The sequence below is a fragment of the Ambystoma mexicanum genome, chromosome 5q (assembly GCF_040938575.1).
Source record: "Ambystoma mexicanum isolate Mex_15411 chromosome 5q, UKY_AmexF1_1, whole genome shotgun sequence".
Taxonomy (NCBI): domain Eukaryota; kingdom Metazoa; phylum Chordata; class Amphibia; order Caudata; family Ambystomatidae; genus Ambystoma; species Ambystoma mexicanum.
Window position 1 is genome coordinate 895,144,751 of NC_090933.1, and position 15,029 is coordinate 895,159,779.

At 45.7% G+C, this 15,029-nt stretch overlaps 1 protein-coding gene across 2 annotated transcripts in view; it reads right to left on the bottom strand.

The window, feature by feature from the left end:
* Positions 1-6,608: 6,608 nt before the first annotated feature.
* The window catches only part of MTERF3 (mitochondrial transcription termination factor 3), a 703,041-nt gene continuing 694,620 nt past the window's right edge, over positions 6,609-15,029 (bottom strand). The window contains exon 8 of one of the 2 annotated variants that reach the window (XM_069621399.1): positions 6,609-7,180. In XM_069621399.1, the coding sequence (XP_069477500.1) occupies positions 6,986-7,180 (195 nt within the window). In that variant the 3' untranslated portion in view covers positions 6,609-6,985. The remainder of the gene's footprint in view (positions 7,181-15,029) is intronic. The other variant, XM_069621398.1, reaches the window with a different exon arrangement.

Consider the following 15,029-nt stretch of genomic DNA (forward strand, 5'->3'; position numbering starts at 1 on the left):
TGTGGTCAACCAGGTCAAATGCGGCTGATAGGTCCAGCAGTAGTAGTAATGCAATTTTCCCATTATCTTTAGTTCGTCAATCTGGCTTTTCGAGTCAATTAGCGCCGTTTCGCTACCATGTTGAGGTCTAAAGCCAGAATGCAGAGTCCCTAGGAGCTGGTTAGCCTCTAAAAAGTAATGGATGTTCACATAAGCAACCCTGTCCAAGATCTTTAAGAGGAAAGGGACTGTGGTGATTGGTCTGTAATTTGTAGGGATGGTGGAGTCCAATGATAGTTTTTTTTTTTTAGAAGTGGTAGAACACATGACACCTTTAGATTAGTAGGTACAATACCTCAGGTGAATGAGGCATTTATTAGTTTAGTTATGAAAGATGCCAAGTCCCTGGCAGCATCTTTAATAATTTGTGCCAGGCAACTATCACCTTGGCACCTCAATGGCTTAAGAGAGGCAATCATTCTTTGTACCTTTGGGACAGAGACTTGAGAAAGTTTTTAACTCCGGAGTGAACCACGAGTTCAAGTGAGCTCTTGGTTTACCTTTGCGTATTTTAAGAGGGGCGATGACGCCCAAGGCTTTTGTCATTGTATCATTATAAACATCCACTAGCAGGTTTGCGTCTGTAGAGTTCTCTACAGTGTTTAAGATGGGAGTCACATATGGCATGATGGCGTCCGCAGTGATGTTCTATTTATTCCTCGTATGGCAAGGTGGTGCTATAGGGTTGAGTTTACTTATTATCTGGAAGCATAAAAGAGAGAAGGTAATGATCTGTCCATAGTTGTGGTTCAATGGCAGTGACTACAGTATCGTGATTTAAATCAGCTACCGAGTTAGGATTAGATAGTCAAACCCAATTGAAGTTCAATAAACACCCTTGAACTGTGGTCACTTGCGTCTGTCTTACTGTTGATACCATGCCTTTCTTACACTGCTCACCTTACTGTTCGGCACTTTGTCAAGGTCTTTGGATTAAAAATCTTCTAAACGTTGTAACGAGAGTCATTGTGATGCCTTGGAAGAGGGCTTTTGCATTTCTTTCAAGGGAATCTGGTATTGCACATAGGACAACATTTAAATGGAGTTAACCAGGATATGGGCGAGCTAAAAGTGATGAGTGTAGGTAAACCTACAATGGGGGTTAAAGGCATTTTCTAAAACCGTGTGTATAGAAAAGGCGTGATGTGCCTTTCAGCATCCAATGTTAGTTAACGCTGCTGCTCATCATCTTGTTCGAAAGCTGGTTCTCTGTGAGGTGGACCTTTGTTAGGCCTCAGCGTTCGACTTCCATGCGCTTCTTTAGGGATACTGTGTTTTCGTCCAACCTTAATGGTGGAACAAAACAATCTGAGGACGTCAACACATGAAGGCTCATGGTAATCAGTACATGTAAGGTAGGGATAGTGTTACGTTATGCCCGGTCGACGCCCACTTTTTAGAATTTGAAAGAACATATGTAATACGCAGTACCAACCACTAGAATGCAGCGTTTGCAAAAAATGTGACTCTAAGCAGATTCCCAAGCCCCCAGAGGTACAGATAATTTAATTGCAGAGAATTCAACTGGTTTCCAAATGAGAGTAGGATGCATGCAGTTTCTTGCCATTGGAATAGCTATGGTGGTGATCTTCAGTTTGGTTGCTTGTCTCCGAGGAGCCCACAAGACTGGTCTCCCTGTATTCTGGTTTGTATAGAACTGTGTCAGCGACCAGGCACTCAGAGCAGTCTTATTGTGGGTCTTCCACTTCTGAATGTCACTGTCCTGGGATAGGTGATCTCAGATGTGCTTCCCCACCCATGAGGGATGAAATTGTGTATACTGTGATGAATCCTGCGGATCCCTCACTAAACCCCTGCCTAGATTCTCCTCCCAGGTGGCCAGGGAAAGGCAGGCCCTTCCTGATCCTGAACTTGGGGGTGGTGTTCTGCGGGAGGATCACCTGGGAGGACACAAGGCTCAGGGTGGTGAGGAGATCCTGCGGGATGAGATGCAGTTTTTGTCTCTAAATCAGAAGAACCCTTTACAAGTACCATGCCATGTAATGGCTTATTGTCGTTATGATTTGTCTGATCCACAAATTGAACATCTCAATGTGGATAAAACGAATGTAAAATTCCAAACATCTTAAAAAAGTAAAGCAAAACTGAACCTTATTAAGTTAAAATCATCCTAACTTCCATAGGCACAGTGAGAAGAAATCTGTGAATAATGGCTTAAATTAACTACTTTCCCCTTTTGTAGTAAATTCTTGTGATGTTTCCTTGGATACACTTGAGTTTGAAAGTAGAAAGCGGACTAGAAAACCTAATTCTGTTGTTGGGTACTTCAAGTTCCATAATTCACTAAGTACTGGGACGAGGAAGAGGGCTCAAAAGTTATACAACAGGAGTGGTCAGCTTGTTAATACCAATGACCCACACGTGAGGCATAGAGGCTTAAAATGCCCCCTCAGGTGCAGGCCATTGGTAGGAGATGGAGCAGCAGTAGCAGTTGTAGCAGTAGCAGAATGAGAGTGCAGCAGCAGGCTCGTTGTTGGCAGTCTAAGTTCCTAAATTGGAGGAAAATGAGGGCACCAGGACAACTGCGGGTCAGATTCCAGCTGCGGGTCCTGAGAAGGTCCCTTTCCCCATAAATCTGAAGTGCAGAGGTTGCGCAGCGGGAAGCGTGAAGGAAGAAGGCTTTCTTGCATTTGAACCAAATTGCAGAGACTGTGCAGCAGGAAATGTGCTGGAGACCGTGGCTGGGGGCTGGTATGCACCAGAAGGTCTCAGGAGCAAGCCGAGCTCTGTACTTAATTGGCGGGAACAAAGGCAACTTTATCTAGGAAGTGTGTCCGTTCAGAAGAAGCCAAAGCAGTAGAAGTCCTGCAGCACGTAAAAGGATCAAAGACAGAAGCTGGTGAATGTTACTGAGCATTCTAATCCCTTGCGCGTATCAAAGGCAGGCAACAGTAGCAAAGAAGAATCACTTGCGTGGCAGTGAAATTGCTGTAAACCCGACTGTTGATTGTTGGACAGTGACTGTACCAAAAGTAGCACTCGCGTATGAGTGAAACTGCTTGGATAACACTCTTTGAATATTAAACTGAAGAAAGCAGCTGAAACACTAATCGCGTCTACCTAAAAGTGATTCCCAAGTGAAGATTAGCTGAAGAATAATTAGTAAAGCAGCAGACAACATTGTAGCATCGAATATAAGTGACTGAACTTTAATGATTGTGAGTCCATGGAACAAATAAGCATTGTCCAAATCCAAGAGTGGTGCAGGTATTACCCAAAGCCAAGACTGGTACAAGCATTGCCAAATGCCAAAAGATACTAACAGCAAGGCATACAATTAAGCTACTGTGGCTAAACGGAAGAGAAGGGGGCAAATGCAATCTTTTTAAAGGACACACTTTTTGATTGTGATTGTTCCATAGAATTAAAGCTGGTATAAAAACTCCCATTGCCAAAAGCAAAAAAAAGGAAAGTTAGAATTACATTCTTAAGGGTATTGGGTTACTGTTGTGGCAGAAATACAAGAGTGGCAAAGAGGCTGCTCTTCTGGAAGGTGAATATTCAGAAGAAGAGTGCCTTGCCTGCATGGAAGTGTTAAAGAGCACTAATGTGAATCTTGTCTTTTCTGAAAAGTTGTTGAAAGTCATAAAACTGCAAACTACTGAAGCTGCTGTGAAAAGTTGATATCAAGAAGCTGTGTTTCTTTGAATCTTATAAACTGTGGCAAATCATCCAGACCAAGAATATCATTGATGCTATTTGATGGACTGAAAATATCTAGTCAAGGAAGAAGAGGCATCTTTATTTTGTTGGACATTGGATTATTGGAACTTTCTTTTGACACAGTGAAGGTGCAACAAATGGTGTTGGAACTGTGTTACAAACCTGGATTGGAACTGAAACCAATTTAAAACTTGGGGAAAGGGAGTTCACCCAGGTTATAAAGAGACTAAATATTACAAATGCAATTATTGTTGTTGTGAATTGCCATATATTTTCTTGTGTATTTTATGTACAAGTGTGAGGGCCAGACATCCTTTGTTAGAGTGTTTCCTTTAGTCTGTTTTCGGCAGGGAAATCCTCATCAGGGTAGGGATAGTGAGGTGTTTATTGAAACATACGATTTAATAAAATGCCAATTATTGAGAAACCCTCTAAATGTTGTCTGCCTCACATTTCTGACCCCTCACAATACCGACCATCATCCGCAATCATGGTGCTGGGGCTTTTGGGAGACATGGGGTACAGAGTAAATTCTTGTGGCCTGGGAACAGGGTCAACAGGCTTAAAGTTCGAGTGAAGAAGAAAGAGGAGATTATTGGGTGTAACGGTTCACAGTTGGCAAGAGATGCAGAAACCTGCTACTCAGAGATCTAGCCATAGAGAGGCAGCACTTCACCATGGTCGAAGAAGGGACCCCATCAATTGGCGACTCTAGATAATTGAGTCAGAAGAAAGAGTCTGTGGGAAAGACAACTGTCGAGGAAGACCATCAATGGGGGGGAACACTCAAAGGGAAGCAATTAAGGGGGAGACAATCACTGGGAGAGGCAGTCAATAGGGCAAAAATGAAGCTGGCAGAGTAATCAAAAGGGGGGCACATCAATGGAGGGAAGGATCAGTGTGAGAGGCAATCAATAGGGGCAATAGTCAAAGGAGGGGGCAACCAAGGGGTGAAACATGCAATGGGGCATATTCAAAATGCGACATCAATTACTGTTTAGTACTGCATGACTGGAAATTGTAGAATGATCTTAATCTGACAGCTAGTCAGAAAACGATCACTATTATAACGGCACACCTTATTGAATCCAAGATGCTTAAGTGGCGCAATCTCCCCCTATCCCTTGCGGGCAGACTCTCCCTAATAAAAATGATCGCGGTCCCCAAGCTTCTCTATATTTTTGCGAATGTGCCAGTCTGGCCAGGCAAGCAATATTTCAAGAGGCTTCACACAGCGTTTTCTCAATTTCTCTGGCACTCTGGCGCTGTCCGCAAGAAGTGGCAACATATGACCCTCCCTTATGAAAAGGGGGGCCTTAATGCCCCTAATTTAACTTTCTACTGGAGCGCTGCTCAGGCCCAACATGCTACCCATTGGTATACACACCCTAACCCGCCCCCACATGTTAAATTGGAAAAAATGGCGGGAGACGGTATCCACATCATGACCCTACTATTACACTATGGTTTTCGCGCGGATGCCCCATGGGATCCGGTGGCTACCACAATTCGGGCATGGAATAACATCCTTTCCCCCAGTCCTGAACAGCGCCCATACTATAAGTGGCTCCCCTTATGGCAATTTCCCGGCCTCACCCCTACACATGACCAACACCTCTCTCAACGTTGGGAAAACCTGGGATATCGGGCCCTGACTGACCTATACCCTGATGGTTCATTTATCACCCCCCGTAAATTGCGCCCCGGGCACCCTAGCTGTGCGCTGGACTTGCTGCAGTACTATAGGTTGAGAGCAGCGGTGCGGGCTATGTGGCCCTCCTTCCCCGAGGAGCCTCCAGACTCACCTGAACTCCAGTATATAGCAAACTCCAATGGCTGTAGGGGCATAATATCCTCCCTATATAAAATACAGATGGGCAAACTAGAGAATATTTCCCCGGAACCGCGGGAAGCATGGGCCAGGGAGCTCGAAACGGTGATCACCGACGAAATGTGGGGCAAAATGTGTGTTCACACGCGCAAAGTATCACTTAATGCCAGGTTCTGCTGTATTCAATACAAATTACTTAAAAGGCTCTACTACACGCCGTACAGAGTTGCAAAATTCACGCTCACTTCGACACATACATGCCCGAAATGCAAATCAAACGTGGCAGACCACGTTCACATGTTTTGGTCCTGTGCCGCGCTTCATAAGTTCTGGCTGGAGGTGACGGAAGTGCTCTCAGAGATAGTTGGCTCCCCTGTAGAGATGGACCCACTTGCCTTGCTGTTCGGCATTTGGTCAGGAGAAAATGTAAGGAAAATGTCAAAATTCTTGAATGTAAGTGCTATTGTCGCCAAAAAATGTATATTACAATGCTGGAAGCGTCGCTCCCCCCATACCCTTGACATGTGGTTGAAGGCACTCACGTGGGTACAAACGTGCGAGGAGGAGTACATCGGATCCTTGCCCACGCCCTCCCGCCCTGGAAATGTGTGGTCTGAATTCTGCAGTTACCTGAACAGCAAGGATGGGGTCGGGTGGTCCTCCGCCCCTTCACCGACCCAACCTAACTCTTCTTGATGCACTACTCATGCGCACTATTCCACAATATTCACCCCCTCAAAAATGCGATGTTGATATTATCTGTGATGTAATACATATAGTTGTTGTCATACTGGTTTTTCTTTGCTAACATGCTAACTGTGCTGTACCTGTTTTAACCTCCTGCCAATAAACAAAAGTTAAAAAAAAGAAAACGATCACTACAAATACTACTCAAAATACATGTAATGTATTTTGAGTAGATGTTGTGAAGTTCTTTCTATGAAGTGGCTTTCGTTTTCTACATGCACTATGGACCAATATTAAGGTTTACAGGTGAATGTATACTTTATTTAGAATGCTAGGAAGATAAACCAGGAAATTGGATGGGCCATAGTTTTTGTTACTAGTTTCATTTTATTGAAAATATATTTTTCCATCTTACAAAAAACAAATCAGATTTTCAGTTTGTAAATATTGAGGTTTCATGGTCATCACTGTTAACCTAGGTAAATGCAAAAAATAACAATTTTGTACATGGGAAGAAAAGCTAGTCATGCAGATGAATGGACTCAATTACAATATGTGTGCAAAGCAGCTTCTTGGAAATCCAAGGTCTTACCATTGTTTTATAAAACGGTTCCTAAACATACCAGTCAAATCAAGAGCAATTACTTAAGTTAAATTACAACTTTAAGATGAGTTTGAGTCTACTGGTACACTAAGAACATTTATTTTACAGGATAATTACATTGCTTTTGCATGTGTTGTTGATTAAAGTGTTTTCAAAAATGTTTGAAAGTCTTGCACTGAGGCCTTGGCAATGTCCACGCAAAACACCTCATCGGGTACGGATATAAACTTGTCCAGAGAGACGTAGTTGGGTTGTGCTGGGTCATACTGTGCTCGTCCCAAGAATGTGAGAAACATATGCCTTTCTTTGACTTTTAACAACCGTGTATTAAAAACCTGCAGAGAAAAAAATAATAATGAATAACGTATTCATATGATTACATTAGCTGTCTTTTTCAATATTGTTCATGCCCACAAGTAAAGGTTTTCTGGAGAAAGCTGCTAAAATGACACTTCTACATGCTAATGTTTCTTTTCAATTTACAGAAGGTATTGCAACACTCTGCATCTCTGCACTTGTAATGCACACATGAACTTTCATGACCAAAACACAAAGTACCTTCTGCGTAGCAAACAAATTTAATGGATGCATACCAAAGGAGGGTTCCACGTCTTAAAATCGTGGCACAAATGGCTGTGATTACAAAATATTGCGGCAAAAATGCTGTGGTTTTTTGCGCCACAATTATTTAAAGGTTGCGGGGGACACCCCTGCAGCCCCCAGACCCACTATACCATTTAAGCGTAGCGGGGGACACCCCCGCAACCCCTGCTCCCCTTAAATGTTATAATGGGGTACACACCTTTACCGCAATTTTTTTTACCGGCGACATTTTTGCCGCAATTCTATTACCTGATACCCAAAGGAGTATAACTTCGCTTCTCCATTAGTGTCCTCCATAAATTGAACAACCACCTCAATGCATATGTTACTAAAAATAGAAAGAATGTATCACACATTCAACAGGGCATCTGATTACTTAATGCCAAAGGGTCCCAATAGTCAATAAATAAAATCTGTTATCACATTTCGGCATATGCATTGTCATTCGAATCCTATGTTTAAGAAATACAAGGTGTGTTGAATAGATTAAAACATGTCATTTGAAAGGTACGTTTTACATTAAGATGTGCAAATAGATTAAAAGGAGAATTACTTATAGGTAATGTTCTTTCTGTGGATTATTCTCCCACAGATTTCTCAGCTTGATAGATCATCCCCTCAGAAGCAGCTACTCGGAAAATTTCAATAAGGAGAGTAGTGCAGTTTGATCTAGTATATCGACCTCTGCATGCCTCGACCACGCCACTCCTAGACTCAAGACACGACGTCAGTAATACATATACATATCACTATGGCACCACACCTCAGTTCCCCACATTATTTCACCGTGCTCAACACTCAACAGCAGAGGGAAGGATTCCCATACACTGAATCAAAAAACTCCACTCCTCTTAAAAGATATATCTTTTCTTTTTTGGTGGAGAACAGGCACCCAAGACTGAAGGTCTAATCGACCACACAATGCATTAGCCTCTTTATTTTTTTTAAACAACGTTAAGTGTCATCTCTTCCTCCAAGACTCATCCCACAAAAGAAAAAGAGAACTCATTAAGAGCGGTGCAAGCCAAGAAAGCTTTAAGAGCGGGGTTAGCTGGGAGGCCGATGATAAATCTGTGGGAGAAAAATCCATAGAAAGAACATTACCTGTAAATAATTTCTCCTTAAATGGATTGCATTCTACCACAGATTCCTCATCTTGATAGACTCCAAGCAGTACCAATTTTCGGTGGTGGTTTGAAAGCTTAAAGTAGGAAGCTCTGCAACACTGCGCTCCTGTGATGCTGGAAATGCATCAGAGGGACAGGGCTCCGTATCCTTGTCCTTTACTGCCTTTTATCGTGTGTTCTGTTGCGTTTTCCGCGCAGGAGTTCATTTGGGACTCCTGGCGGTCCAGCTCTCTCTTTTGGTTTTGGTGAACAGACCCATGGGATACCCTTATGGCACCCATGGGTGGGGGTACAGCCCTGTGCCCTTATTGTATGCTTTTGGGCACCTGTGTTTGTGGCCCCCAGAGCAGGGTATGGGCTGGTGGCAGCTCCATGCTGAATTTGACAGGTGCTCTGAGTATCCTCCATTTTGGGATACCCAGGCCCTGCCATTGGAATCACTTGATTCCTGATAGGAAACAAGATGGCCCCTGTGGCCGCTTGATTTCTATTGCCTGTTGCCTTGTTTTCCCAAAGTCCTGGGAAACCCTGACTCTGTCCCTTCCCCCTGACTGGCTGTTGGGTGGAAATGCCACATATGGTGTTGTTGTGAAGGCCCGGCCAGACTAGCTGGAGCCTTCCCGGTGATGTATGTTGTGGGTACCTCCTGTTGGTGGGACCTGGGTGAATAGTGTGTGTGACGAATATGCATTCTGTGTTGTGGGTGTCTAGTATCTGGTGGTTGACACAATGACTGAGACAACCCTGCCCGAAACCGGTATGAATGCAGCTTGGAGTGTTGAATGGCTCGGTACTTGTCCCAATACACATAACTTGTTGTGAGTGTCTGGAAAGAAGTGAATGGCCTGAATACCTCGTGTGCCTGATTGGCTGCCTGCCTGCTTGAATGCCCGTAGTCGTGATTGGATGCTTGAGTGTGACCCAGCGGAATCAATGGGAGATCAACAGTATATCTGGGGACCTCTCACTGCTAGGAATCGTGTTCAGAAGCTGAAGTCCACTACGACGAGTAACTGGATTAACTGACGCTTGACCTTGAAGCCCTGCTGGATGAGAAGAATTGCTGTTGCTCTCCTTCACAATCTGAAAGCTGCTGTGCCTCCAAGGATTTGTACGCACGAGTGTCCCATGAGGGCCACTCACCTTTCTAGAGGTAGCCTGTGCTACTGTCCTATTCCCAACTCTTGGAACCTGTTCTGCCCCCTTGGGGAGACCCTGCTGGAATAGTGGGAATTTCTTCTTCACTGCCTCACCTACCTTCCTGTGTCGCTACAGCCCCTGCAAGAGACCATGTTTTTCGCTCTACTGCACAATCGCGTGTCTCTACACTGAAAGTACTTTTGAGTGCTAGGCTCTGCTCTTCTTAGGGTTTGATAAGTGAAGGACTGCCTAAAGTATATTCGCATTGTATACCCCTTTCCTTTGCAGGTTGTGGACCCTTACTGTGTGCCATTCCTTTAGGCCATTGCAACTGTATATATGTTTTATAGTAGTGTTGTGTAGGTTTAAGTATTACTGATGATCTTTGCTTGTGTTTGTTTTAAAAGGCCTTTAATAAATGTATGCGTATTTTTGATATACACCTGACAGAGTAATTTGTAGTGTCCTTGCTGTGTGTGCCCATTGAGGGCTTTCGATCAAGCTCACCCCTCCTGAGACCTAGTATTGACTGTCAGCAATATCATCAATCTTAACACTTATCCAGCATGGGGCCTGGCATGGATTCACATGCTCATGAATAACCAATACATAGCAGTACAACATTACACAACCCCGGAAGGTGGCAAGGCTCAACAGAACCAATTAACTCTTACCTCTGAAACAGACTAGCCTCAATCGAACAGGTTGCGTAGCACTGCTTGGCCGACTCAGGACTCCTCCCTGGAATCTCTGTCGATGCAGTAGAACTTAGTAACGGTGTGCGTGGACCTCCACATAGCAGCCCTGCAGATGTGCAGCACGGACACACCAGACAGGAACACCATTGTCGCAGCGATTACTCTGTTAGAGTAGGCTCTCAGATGGCCAGGCAGCGGTCGGTTCACCAACCAATGACAGTGCATGATGCAGCCGAAGAGCCACCTTTAGAGTGAAGCCTTGGCCAAGGCCTTCCCATGGTTCACAGGACCAAAGTTCACAAACAGTTGTGAAGTCTTCTGAAAACTCTTTGTGCGTGTCACGTATAACTTTAGGGCCTGACGAAGCTCCCACTCGTGGCAGGACTGCAGTTCCCTGCTGGGGGAGTCTGCAATGGTGTTCTGGACTCCCGCCAGGTGAAGAGGGGCGAGGAACATCCCCTGTCCGACGGCCCATCGCCACAAGTCCTGCGCTTCCTTGGAAAGTGCTGGGAATGCACGTGTTGCAACGTGACCATTCTGAACTTTTGGGACTTGAGGTATTTCTTCAGACGCCGTAGGTCTAGGATGGGCCTCCAGCCCCCTGTCTTCTTTCTGACCAGAAAGTATCTTGAATAGACTCCAGATTCCCCGAGTTATTGGGGAACTAGCTCTATCGCCCGTTTTCACAGCATGGTCCGTACCTCTTCCAGGAGGTCACTGGTGAGCCAAAGTCCAAAGGCTGGGCCCACTCTTAGAGAGAGCAGAGCACAAATGCGCCCAAGATCACACAGTTACACTAGGCTTAGAAAGTCTTGCAGAGGGTTCAAAAAGAGTTTAGAGAGGTTTAGGAAAGTTTAGCCAGGGTGTCCCAGGCTAAGCCAGGTTCGAAAGCCGGGGGCTAAATCTACCCTGTACAGTCGGTAGCAAGGGAAGCCAGGCGGGACACGGTACCTTAAGTGGGAAGGATCCTCCAGCGGTGGCAGTTGTTCCTAGTAGTGGGTGCAAGTTGCGTCGTTGTCCAGGGGAAGAGAAGATCTCGACTTGGAGGAAAGATGAAGGTCGTTGCACTACCAGGGCAGAAACCAACCGTGGAGTTTTCCGGTTAAAGGTGGTACCTTTGTTTCGCGGTCGTGGTAAAACGTGGTATCCCGGTTGCCGGGGTGCTTGGCACGGGCAAGGCGGCCACGAGGTACGTCGGGAAAGCGAAAAGACGGTGAAACTGGTTATCCCCACCAGTCAAAGGAAGAAGACTCTCCGGCGGGAGATCTCCTCTGTCGTTGGGAAAAGTGGTGAGGCAGTCCAGCAGGGCTCCACCGGTGGTGGTGTCGTGGCAGGTCGGCTCAGCTTCTCCCTCGTCGGATTCTTAGGTCCTGTGGCGACTTCTGAAGTTCCAGTCCCCAAAGCCCTGCTTTTATGCAGAAAACCCCCATTCATTCAGCCTACCTGTCACTCAAACATGCTAAGTGGGCCATCAGGATGGAGTGCGACTTGAGTTGCCTAGGCAACTCAGTCCAGGGTGCCTAAATTTCTCTCCACCCCTCCTAAGTACCCCAGACAGAGTGGCACCACTTTGGAGGGCTTCTGTGGAGAAGCCCGCCAAAAAGTGGAACAAAGGGCTCGACTTGGGTTGGAGTCACAGAAGAGAACACAAACGCCATTTTAGAATCAAGTTTTGGCAAAAAATACCAACCGGAGAATTAATATTAATAAAATAAACCGGCGGTATGTTCGAGGCTACCGTAAATAATTAAATAAAGATAGTAGCCTAAAACAATGGGAAATCCCATAGGAAAATATTTGCAGTTGAATATAAAAAGTAGTATCCACTGCCACCAGCCAAAACTCGATCAGGGGGGACGGAGACGTGCCCCCTCGACTAACAGACCCCGGGGCAATTGAATTGCCCCAGCCAGTACGTTCACAATATGATGGTTTGTACTGGTTCTGTTCAGAAATTAAGACTAGTAAAGTCAATGGTGACTTTACATGCCCTGGGAGACAGTAGTCAGTCCCAGGGTATGGAGTCTATACTGGGGGGTCACTATGACACCCCTTTGTCACTGCACTGAGGGTGCTGTGTAACACACATCACAAAAACACATGAAGCCCTATGGAGTAAAAGACCCCATAGCCCATTAAACACATCTAGATTCAAAGAAACACACTCAAATCATGCCCAAGAGTGAGGGTAAAAGAGTCTCACTCTTGGCAGGAGAAAAGAATAAACCCCAAAAATCCAGCAAAGCTGCTGGGGGACTCACTAGGTTAGGAAATTCAGCCTAAACAGAGAATTCTCCCTAACAGCTGTGTACACTGCTTTTATCCCTTTTCTGAATTTTGGTCCTATACTTACGGTGCGGAAGACTGCGGCAAGGAATTCCCATTCCACTCTATCAAATGCTTTTCCAGCATCAATGGAAAGCAAGGCGGGTTCACCATTCATATTTTGGGAGGCTGCGACCAAATGGAGAGTTTTTCGCATAGTGTCCGCCCCTTGTCGCCCGATTATGAATCTGACCTGGTCGGAGTGAATAAGGTGGGGCATGTGAGTCTCCAACCTGGCAGCCAATACCCTCGTGTAGATTTTGGCATCGAGATTGAGCAAGGATATAGGGCGATACGACCCACAACATTTGGGGTCCCTACCCTCCTTGGGGATGACCGATATGAGAGCTCGGGCGAAGGAATCGGGGGCGGTTCCAGTTTCTAGGACCTCATTGAATAATTCAGTCAGAAATGGGGCTAGGAGGGCACTGAAGGTCTTATAAAAGCCGGCTGTGTACCCATCCTCCCCCGGGGATTTGCCCAGTGTTAGCCTTTTGATCGATTGGTGTACTTCCTCTTCCGTTATGGGGCCTCAAGGTGAGCAGAGTTTACCTCAGCTATTTTGGGGAGATCGATGTCAGCGAGATAGTTATCTATCTCTTGCGAGTTTGGGTCTGTTTCAGAAGAGTATAAGGATTCATAAAAGCTTGCGAACAGTTCAGGGATGGATGGTTTGTCTTGTCCCTGGTCAGGAGTATTGCATGTTATTTCCTTTACCCTTCGTTCTGCCCGTTGCATCCTGAGCCTAGCAGCCAACAGTGAGTCAGTCGGCTTTGTCCCCTTTTTCGTAGAACTTTTGTTTTAATAAATGCAGCTTACGTGCTATCTGGCCCTGTTCTAGGTGACCAAGTTCCTCCTGCTTCTTTCTAGCTTCTTGAATCTTATCGAGGACTGTGGCGTCCCCTTCCCTGGCCTCCTTATCCAATCGACATATTTCGTTCCGAAGCCTATTTTCAATGAGGGACCTTTCCCTTTTCTTCCTCGCCCCCTCCCGTATAAGGATTCCCCTCCAGGTTGCTTTGGCCACTTCCCACACACCCCGTTTGGAGATCTCCCCAGTGTCATTTTGAAATATTCTATAATCTCGGTTTCCAGTTCCTCTCTAAAGACAAGGTCTCTCCACAGGGTCTCATTGCACCTCCATTTCCCACCCCTGATGGGCAGGTGTTCCCACTGTATATCCGCTGTGACCATGTCGTGATCAGACCATGTGATTGGGGTGATCTCAGAGTGTGATGTGATGTCGTGCAGCTCCCGTGAGAGGTAGATATAATCTATTCGAGTAAAAGTATTGTGCGGGGGAGAATAAAAAGTGTATCCTCTTTCGTCAGGGTGCATATCCCTCCATACATCAACCAGCGCGTATACTTGCATCATGTTCACATAATCATTATGGTCCCCTCTCATTTCAGTATTGACAGTTGGATAACCCGCCTTACGATCCAAGCTAGGGTCGGCCCAGAGATTAAAATCCCCACCCAGCACAATATGCCCCGTAGCCTCCAGCATTATTTTGGGGATGGTTCTCGAGAGGAATCTGAGCTGCCCTACATTGGGGGAGTAGATCGTGGCTATCGTTACCTCCACGCTCCCAATGGTACCTGCCACCAATAAAGCTCACCCATCCGCATCTGACCAGGATTTTGTGACTTGAAAATCAATTCCCTTTCGAATAAGGATTCCCACACCTCCTTTGCGCAATGGTCCAGAGCCCCAAAACTCCAGACCGAGACGTTTCCCTAGAATGGGCCTCTCCTCTCCCTTCATGAACTTGGTTTCCTGCAGGAATAGGATGTCCATCTTGGCTCTCCGAAATTCCTGTAATACTAGCGACCTCTTAGTAGGCGAGTTAAGCCCCTTAAGTTCCCACTTTCAAGGGGCCCCTTGTGATGACTTCAGCGGTAGCCATCTATTTGTGACATTTGACTATTCATAATCGTAAGCAGCCATTCCCTGTGGTTTATGCCCTCAACCAGTGTCGACATTTTCCCCTCTTCAGCAGTAATTGGATTTTTTTTTCCGGTCTTTCCTTCTCCCATGTCTTGTGACCCCTCCCCCCTCCCTCATTTCCCCCTCCCCTCATATGGCGGCGTCCGAGCGGGTCCAGTTAGTTAGACTGCACCAGCAACTAACCACCAGCAGGGACCGTTACCTCACGGTCCTTTTGCTAAAATTAACTACCGCATGAGTCTGAGCCCCCAATCCGTCCTCCCCACTTAAACCTCAACTTACAACCATTGAACATAGGTGTTTTAGTACCTGACCCGTAGAAAGCCCCGATTTTGAGCATT